This window comes from Syngnathus floridae, chromosome 6 (genome assembly GCF_059516105.1).
Source record: "Syngnathus floridae isolate MCC-2025c chromosome 6, RoL_Sflo_1.0, whole genome shotgun sequence".
Lineage (NCBI taxonomy): Eukaryota > Metazoa > Chordata > Actinopteri > Syngnathiformes > Syngnathidae > Syngnathus > Syngnathus floridae.
This window is the reverse complement of record NC_142418.1, coordinates 1,337,326-1,347,463: the sequence shown is the minus strand read 5'-3', so window position 1 is coordinate 1,347,463 and position 10,138 is coordinate 1,337,326. Positions and strand designations below refer to the sequence as shown.

Here is a 10,138-nt window from a genome sequence, read left to right as displayed (position 1 = left end):
TTTGATTTTAGTTTTACATCCATATATGTATACATATCCTTATATATACAGGGTCCGGCAAAATGATCTGACAACTTTTTGGATTTAAAAAAAAAACACAAATAAAGTAAAGAAACATAGAAACAGAAATATAATGCCATTTTGTTTCATTTGGTTTTAGAAATTAAATCAGTCAAATGGTAGACGTTATTGTCCACACACTGTCAAAGGCGGTCATGAAAGTTGTCCATAACTCGGCGGATCATTTCATGGGGAATGGCAGCAATTTCTTTCTGTTTCGTTTTAATGCTGATCCACTGACTCTGAAGTTAGTAACCCACAACAAGATTGTGTTTCGAGCAGGTACGGGATCATGTCTACCAAGTCTGAAGCGCGAACGGAACGCTCGTTGTGTTGCAGTTACAAATTCATTCTTGATAAACGTTTCCACAATGAAAGTGTGATGCTCAATGGTCCAATTCATGTTAGCAACTGAAACGAAACAAAATAACATTATTCGAAAACGAAACGGAAATGAAACGAAACAAAATAAAACTGCATTATATGTACTTTTTGAAAATAAAAAAACTATTTTGTTTCTTTAATTTATTTGTATTTTATTAAATCTACAAATGTGTCAGATCATTTTGGCGGACCCTGTATATCCGTACGTTTAATTGGAATAATTAGGCCAGTGGTTCTTAACCTTTTTGAAGGTACCGAACCCCACCAGTTTCATATGCGCATTCACCGAACGCCTCTTTAGTGAAAAATAAAATTATTCTTTTCAAATTCAAGATGTTTTTAACTAGTACACAAAAACACAATGCATGACCTGACAACAACTTACATACCTGCAAATCAGTGTGACTTTTGCTGTTGCCTTTGTGTTCTTGTTTCTTTTCTTTCCACCTTTCTCTTTCTTTTTGTCTGTGACGGAGATTTGGCCCCCAATAATGCGTCCATTCGGCGACGCCAGCGCCTTCTACCGTGTGAAGATCAGCTCGCCACAGGCGAATATTTCGCCTGGATGGCTGCGCGCATCGGTTAGGAACGGTGTGACTGTTTGATGTCAATGACTGCTTTATTACAGTGTTACAGCTAGCTAGGATTGTTTTTGATTCGGAAAGGAGAAAGTTCACAGAAGCACCTCATCCACACAGTCACTCACAAGTCAAAGAGCACGGCCAGACACCCTTTATTCTTTATTCTTATTTATAGCTTTAGAGCAGTGGTTCTTAACCTTTTTGGAGGTACCGAACCCCACCAGTTTCATATGCGCATTCACCGAACACTCGCTAGTGAAAAATAATTTTTTCAAATTCTTGTTTTATACTGGTGCACAAAATGAGCCGTGCATGAACATCACCTTGTTCAAAGAACAAAACCAACAAAATGCATGAATGCACAACAAATTACATATTGGCAAATCAGAATTTACACAATAAATCAGGTTTCTTCGGACCTCCTCAGTGGAGGCTCTGCCGAAACCCCTGATACCGACTCACTGAACCCCAATGGTTCAATCTAACCCAGGTTAAGAACCACTGCTTTAGAGCTTTAGTGTCTCTTCCATCTAATTCATATAGCATCAAAATGATCATCTCAGTCCACCTGATATTGTCATCTGCATATTGCTTCTCTTCTAATAAAATGCCAACAGACTTCGATGTGTCAAACGCAGGAGTGTCAAACGCACAGCACGCGGGCTGGAATCGGCCCGCCAGGGGGTTTAAGCCGGCCCGGAGATGAATTTGCATTACCGCTTTTTTTGGCCTAAAAGTCGCTCGGAATATAGGTCGCATTCGCCATATAACGCACAATAACGTGAAAAAAACATATATAAGTCGCTCCGGAGTATAAGTCGCATTTTGGGGGAAATTTATTCGACAAAATCCAACACCAATAACAGACATGAACAAGCAACAACAGGCTAAACGATAGGTATGCTAACGTGACATAAACTCAAATGAAGAGCTGAGAACGGGCCTGACGTAACATTCAGAGTTATTCAAATAACTATTACATATATAACACGTTTATAAAACCATCTGTGTCACTCCAATTCATTAAATCCATCGATAGTCCTTTATGTCAACAATGCCGCAGTGCGCGCCGCTGACGGCAGTTGCACTTCAAAATATTCCACAGGCCCATATAACGATATATAAATGATATATCAAATAACTATTATATAAGCAATAATATTATCAAACCATCTGTGTCACTCCAAATCATTAAATCCATCGATCGTCATTTATGTCAACAATGCCGACCGGGTGCGTGCAGCTGACGGCGCTTGGACTTCAAAATATTCCACAGGCCCATATAACGATATATAAATTATATATCAAATAACTATTATATAAGCAATAACATTATCAAACCTTCTGTGTCACTTCAAATCATTAAATCCATCCATCCATCCATTTTCTGAACCGCTTAGTCCCCACGGGGGTCGCGGGCGTGCTGGAGCCTATCCCAGCCGTCATCGGGCGGTAGGCGGGTGACACCCTGAACCGGTTGCCAGCCAATCGCAGGGCACATAAATGCTGAAAAGTACATACAGATTTTGGAGCAACATATGCTGCCATCCAAGCGACGTCTTTTTCATGGACGCCGCTGCTTATTTAAGCAAGATAATGCCAAGCCACATTCTGCACGTGTTACAACAGCGTGTCTTCGAAGTAAAAGAGTCCATGTTCTCTCCTTGCAATCCAGACCTGTCTCTCATTGAAAATGTGTGACACTTTATGAAGCGTAAAATACGACAGGGAAGACCCTGGACTGTTGAACAACTGAAGCGGTTCATCAAGCAAGAATGGGAAAGAATTCCACATGAGAAGCTAAGAGAATTAGTCTCCTCTCTTCCAAAACGTTTATTGAGTGTTATTAAAAGGTAAGGTGATGTAACGAAGTGGTAAATTAATTAAGTTGATTATTATTTGAAAAATAAAATAAACTTTGAGTTTGAGCATTAAATATGTTGTCTTTGTACGGTATTTTTCGGACTATAAGTCGCAGTTTTTTTCACAGTTTGGGTGGGGGGGGCAACTTATACTGAGGAGCGACTTATATGTGAATTTTTTCACAAATTTTCAAAATAAAAAAAAAAGTGAAACCATGATAAACGAACCACGATGTAGCAAGGGATTACTGTGATTTGAATTTCAAGTGACGTCAGCGGCGCGGCGGCGGTTTACATAAAGGACAAAGATTCTATCACGGGATGACAAAAATGACAAAGGGCCCCACGTACTCCCGGCATCAGCGGCTTTGTATGTAAATGACACGGAGGATGAAGACTTTGAAGGATTTAATGATTTGGAGTGACACAGAAGGTTTGAAAAACTATTATGGCTTTTATGCACGCCCGGTCCTACTCTACGGAGCTCTCTTTCACCTCCGTGGATGGAAGTCGGGGGCCGGCGCTCGGCCGGGTGGCTGTCCGGGGACGGTGGATGGGGCTCGGACATGGCTTTTATGCACGCCCGATCCTATTTTATGGAGCTCTCTTCCACCTCCATGGCTGGAAGTGCCACCTCCGGGGATGGAAGTCCACGCCGCCACACGCCTGGAAGTCGACGCCGGTGCTTGGGGCCGTGTGGCGGTGAACTATTTATGTTATAATTATTTGATATATTTTATTTCGTGTAGCAACTTGTATATGTTTTTATCGTTACAGTTCAGTAGTTGTTGGCTCGTTGAACTCTTGTTTTGTTAAATAAAGAGCCGTTTACCAAACCCACGTCTTTCCTTGTACTTTGTTAGCGCTACAATATTGTTATTGATTTGGAGTGACACAGATGGTTTGATAATATTATTGCTTATATAATAGTTATTTGATATATAATTTATATATCGTTATATGGGCCTGTGGAATATTTTGAAGCGCACCCGGCCGGCATTGTTGACATAAAGGACGATCGATGGATTTAATGATTTGGAGTGACACAGATGGTTTGATAATATTATTGCTTATATAATAGTTATTTGATATATAATTTATACATCGTTATATGAGTCTGTGGAATATTTTGAAGTGCAACCACCGTCAGCTGCGCGCACCTGACATAAAGGACGATCGATGGATTTAATGAATTGGAGTGACACAGATGATTTTTATAAACGTGTTTTTCATGTAATAATTATTTGAATAACTCTGAATGTTACGTCAGGCCTGTTCTCAGCTCTTCGTTTGTGTTTATGTCACGTTAGCATGCCTATCGGTTAGCCGGTTGTTGCTCATTCATGTCTGTTCTTGGTGTTGGATTTTGTCAAATAAATTTCCCCCAAAATGCGACTTATACTCCGAAGCGACGTATATATGTTTTTTTTCACATTATTGTGCATTTTATGGCTAATGCGACCTATATTCCGAGCGACTTTTAGGCCGAAAAATACGGTAGTGTATTCAATTGAATATAGGTTCAAAGGGATTTTCAAATCATTGTATTTTGGTTTTATTTACATTTTACACAATTTCCCAACTTCAACCGAATCCGGTTTGTATCTCCTACTCCGCTATCCTAAATTGACAGCATTGGCTGCAAAAATACCTACCTTTATGAGCAAGTTTTCTTACTAATGAACATTAATAAAACAATGCCACGCTCAAAGCTCACACATAAGCACTTAAATGAGATTCTGAAACTGGCTGCTACTCAGGATGTAATGCCTGAGATTGATGCACTTGTGCAGGCTAAAATATGCTACTGTAATTTCCGGACTATAAATCGCGTTTTTTTTTCGTAGTTTGGGTGGGGGGGCGACTTATACTCAGGAGCGACTTATATATGTTTTTTTTTCACAAATTTTTACTTGATCATTAAGACATCACTAACAAGCATAGTTGACCACTTCCCATGTTATTTTTAGTATAGTTGATCACTTCACATGCTTTTATATCTTTATCTTGAACATATTCAAAACATAAAAAATAGAGAAAACATCAAATAAAGCAATTCACACTTTAAAGCACCATATCCAAGTCCACTGTCTGCTGTATGTACTGCTGTTGCTCCATTTTTGCTCCTATTATATTTATTATTATTATTTATTATTATTTGTTTATTTATCATTTATTCAACACTCTTATTTATTCATTGTTTGTGCCTTCTTGGTTTTTTTTACTATCTCACCAAGGGATAGTGGAAACGTAATTTCAATCTCTTTGTGTGTCTTAGTATATAAAAAAAAAAATCAACAATAAAGCAGACTTTCACTTTGATAAAACAACCAAAAAAAATTATATTTTCAGACGAAACTGGATGAGGGCGCTCTAAATTTCACCGTTGGCCGTGACTCATCAACTGGGTGGGCTTAAGATAAATGGCACCAAAAAGAAACTCATATTTTGCAGGTTACAAACTTCAAGTTGTAAAATATGCAGCTGAAAACAGTAATCGAGCAGCAGAAAGAAAGTTTGGAGAACCGTGATGTACCAATGGATTACTATTTCAAGTGACGTCAGTAGCGCGGCGCGGCGGTTGTTTACATACAAACGTGCCCACATAAGGACTCCCGGCATCATTAGCGATGATCATTTCTAAGTGACACGGAGGACAAAGAGTTTGAAGGAATTAAGGATTTGGAGTGACATAGAAGGTTTGAAAAACTGTTATGGCTTTTACGCACGCCCGGTCCTACTCTACTGAGTCGGGGGCCGGCGCTCGGCCGAGTGGTTGTCCGCGAACGGTGCGCGGGGCTCGGACATGGCCATTACGCACGCCCGGTCTGTCAGGAAGTCCACGCTGCCACACGCTTGGAAGTTTGTTTTGTTTAATAAAGAGCCGTTTACCAAACCCACGTCTATCCTTGTACTTTGTTAACGCTACAATATAGTTATATAGTAGATCTGTGGATTAAAGACGAGGCTGATGTCAGGGCGCACGCGCGGCGATGTTGACAAAGGACGAGGAATTTGATCGATGGATTTAATGGAATTAAAGTGCACGGATGGTTTGATAATATTATTGGCTTGTATTATAGTTATTTGAAATATAGTTTATCTATCGTTATATGAGCCTGTGGAATATTTTGAAGTGCAAGCGCCCTCAGCCGTGCGCACCCATTGTTGACAAAGAACGATCGATGGATTTAATGAATTGGCACCGATGGTTTTATAAACATGTTATTCATGTAATAGTTGTCCTTAATCACTCTATGTGTTACGTCAGGCCCGTTCTCAGCTTTTTGTTTTTGTTTGTCACGTTAGCATACCTATCGTTTAGCCTGTTGCTGCTATTTAATGAATTGGAGTGACACCGATGGTTTTATAAACATGTTATTCATGTAATAGTTGTCCTTAATCACTCTATATGTTACGTCAGGCCCGTTCTCAGCTCTTTGTTTGAGTTTGTCACGTTAGCATACCTATCGTTTAGCCTGTTGTTGCTATCGTTTAGCCTGTTGTTGCTCGTTCATGACTGTTTTTGGTGTGGGATTTTGTCGAATAAATTGCCCCCAAAATGCGACTTATACTCCGGAGCGACTTATATATGTTTTTTTTCACTTTTTGGGGCATTTTATGGCTGGTGCGACTTATACTCCAGAGCGACTTATACTCCGGAAAATACGGTAAGTTACAGTTACAAATACTGAGCAAGACTACATTCTATGGAATGCTGCTTTGAACGTTGCACTATAAAATAAACAAATGTGAATCCCTCGCAACATTGTGGTTCGTTTATCGCGGTTTCACTACATCGCAGATTTTTTTCCAAACTTAAAAAGATTTAAACATTAAAATAAAACTTCTAAATTGAGGAATTATGGCACGAAACTTGCTCACACGCCAGCAGAAGGCAAGGAGTGCCCACACACAGTGCAGTTCGTACACTTGTACCTTTTTATAATAAAATGTTATAATAATAATAAGAGTTCTAAAAACATTTACAGTGTTGTACCTTGTTATAGAATTTTTTTATAATAATAAGAGTTCTAAAAAAATATTTACAGTATGTACACTTGTACCTTGTTATAAAAAAATTATAATAACAAAATTGTTTCTAAAAACATATTTACAGTATGCGTTAAGAAGTCTCCATGTTATTTATGTTATTCAGCCGTGCTTTGATTTGAGGTAGGGTTTATTTTGAAGGCCATTTTCAGGCAATACCACTTCCTGTTTTACGTTCGTGTACAGATGTCGGTTACAGTGGTACAGGAGTCATTGACGATGTAAGTGGGTCTCCTAACAAGAAATCAAAGTCAAAGTCTGCTTTATTGTCAATTTCTTCACATGGCAAGACACACAAAGAGATCGAAATTGCGTTTCCTACTATCCCACAGTGACAAGACATATTACATATTATATTATATTATATTATATTACATTATATTATATTATATTGGTCTATGGACAAAAAAAACAGTCAAGTAAACAATACAGAACGTAAAAACAAGAAGGCACATACAATGAATAAATAAGAGCAATGAATAAATAATAAATATATAAATATGAGCAACATGGTTGAAATGGAGCAATTGTGCATACAGCAGACAGTCAGAATATAGCGCAAAAATACAGGAGGAGTAGTGCAAGGCAGCCAACATGGCCCAAAAGGCCAGGACGTTATGCAGCCAAGGGTGGAGGGGGGAGAGAGTTCAGGATCCTAACAGCCTGGAGTATGAAGCTGTTGGTGAGTCTGCTAGTGCGGGATCGCAGGCTTCTGTACATCTTCCCAGAGGGAAGTAGATCAAACAAAGTGTGAGCGGGTTGACTCACATCACTCACAATTGTGTGAGATGGGAGGTGTAAATGTCCTTCAGGAAGGGGAGTGAAGCACCAATAATCCCACCAGCTGTGTTCACTATGTGCTGCAGGGCCATCCATCCATCCATCCATTTTCTGAACCGCTTAGTCCCCACGGGGGTCGCGGGCGTGCTGGAGCCTATCCCAGCCGTCATCGGGCAGTAGGCGGTGGACACCCTGAACTGGTTGCCAGCCAATCGCAGGGCACACAGAGACAGACAACCAGTCGCACTCACACTCACACCTAGGGACAATTTGGAGTCTTCAATCGGCCTACCAAGCATGTTTTTGGAATGTGGGAGGAAACCGGAGTGCCTGGAGAAAACCCACACGGGCCCGGGGAGAACATGCAAACTCCACACAGGGAGGGCCGGAGGTGGAATCGAACCCGCACCCTCCTAACTGTGAGACGGACGTGCTACCCAGTGCGCCACCGAGCCGCTGCTGCAGGGCCTTCATGTTGTATTCAGTGCAGCTTCCACCCCACACAGCGATACAACTGGAGAGGACACTCTCAATGGTGCCACAGGAGAATGTGTTCATGATGGCTGGTGGAGCACTTGCTCGCCTGAGTTTCTGCAGGAAGTACAGGCGGCGCTGAGCTTTCTTCGCCAGTGATGCAGTGTTGGTGGTCCAGGAGAGGTCTTCACTGATGTGCACCCCCAGGTGCTGCTCACTCTCTCCACCACAGCACCGTTGATGGTCAGTTGCAGGTGTTGGGTGTGACCCTTGCGGAAGTCAACAACAATCTCCAATCTCAGTAGGAGGTTGTTGTCCCTTCACCATGTGGTCAGAAGGTCGACCTCCGACCTGTATTGAGTTTCGTCGCCCTTGGTGATGAGACCCATCAGAGTCATGTCGTCAGCAAATTTCACTGAATGATTACATGTGTCTAACCTTTAGGACAATGTAGTATTGCTCCAAATGTTTGTTTGAATTCCTTTAGCGGTCCGTTTTCGCATGTTAGCACGATCGCGAATTAGCATCTTTCCACTAACTCGTTATACTGCCCAGTACTTCTTGTTAACATGTTACACGCACACACGTATAATATTTACATTTTCAATATTCATACAAAATTTTCTGTATGTCATTTATACTATTAATGTATTATTTACATGTTTGAAACAATTATTTATTGTTCTAATAATAAAATATGCACTTAAATGGTTTCATATACATTTATTGACACACAAAAAATGTACAATTTGGAATTTGCATGTTTCCTCCCACATCCCAAAAACGTAAATGGTAGGCCAATTTACCATTCCAAATTGTCTGTGACTGTGAATATTTGTTTGTTTGTTTGTTTGTTTGTTTGTGACCTCGGATTGCCTGGCAACCAATTCACGGTGTACCCCTCCTACCGCTCATGGAATAGGCTCCACGCTCGCGACCCAGTTCGGAAGATGAATGAACGAATGCTCAATAATATACACGGTCCTATTTAACTTGTCTCTCATTTCCATTTGTATAGATGAATTGGTACACTAAAAGAACAGCACTGACTGGCATCTATAACACCACTGAGCTTGTGATGCTTCAGGACTCCTCCCCAGACTTCCAGGACACTTGGAACTTCCTTGACAACCGTATTCAGGATATAGCCAGCATGGTCTCTTCTGCCAAACAGGTATAGTGCAGCCACAGATTTCACAAGGGACATGAAAATAGGATTTGTGTGTGTGTGTGTGTGTGTGTGTGTGTGTGTGTGTGTGTGTGTGTGTGTGTGTGTGTGTGTGTGTGTGTGTGTGTGTGTGTGTGTGTGTGTGTGTGTGTGTGTATATGCGCGCGCGTGCAAATGTCTTTATAGTGACTGAAAACACAATTTCTCATTATTTTGTGACATTGAAATATGACTGATGGCAACCTGCGGTTTGGCAAATGCATAGTCACCTCATGAATGGCTCGAACTGTAAACTATGTGTCTAGAAAGGGTGATGGTGCCTTCCTGGTTAGGGTGAAGGCCGTCCATCTTCAGCAGGTTAAGGCAGCCCCAGAAAGAGGACCAATTAGCTACAAACTGCAGTCCCAGATTTTTGCAGAAGCTAGACAGCTACCGATTAAGGTATAAGGTCTGCTAAACCTCTCATCATTGCCAAGCATGTTTTGGGGATGTGGGAGGAAACCGGATGACCCGGAGAAAACCCACACAGGGACGAGTGAACATGCAAACGCCACACAGGGAGGGCCGGAGGTGGAATCAAACCCTCACCCTCCGAACTGTGAGGCGGACATGCTAACCAGTGCCACACCGTGCTGCCTGATAAAATTAAATTGGAAATAAAAATTCATCCAACGGCAAATGATCCAAAGGAAGCTATTAACCCAGACTTTCACTATTACGGAAATGGATTGGAAAATTGTGCATACAAATCGGAAGATCAATTCATCAACTACATA

The 10,138-nt window shown here is 40.9% G+C and overlaps 1 protein-coding gene across 2 annotated transcripts in view; it reads left to right on the top strand.

Moving 5' to 3' along the window:
* Nucleotides 1–10,138, top strand: part of coq9 (coenzyme Q9 homolog (S. cerevisiae)) — a 79,460-nt gene that overhangs the window by 54,871 nt on the left and 14,451 nt on the right. For both annotated transcript variants that reach the window (XM_088378582.1, XM_088378581.1), the window contains exon 7: nucleotides 9,213–9,368. In XM_088378582.1, the coding sequence (XP_088234708.1) occupies nucleotides 9,213–9,368 (156 nt within the window). The remainder of the gene's footprint in view (nucleotides 1–9,212; nucleotides 9,369–10,138) is intronic.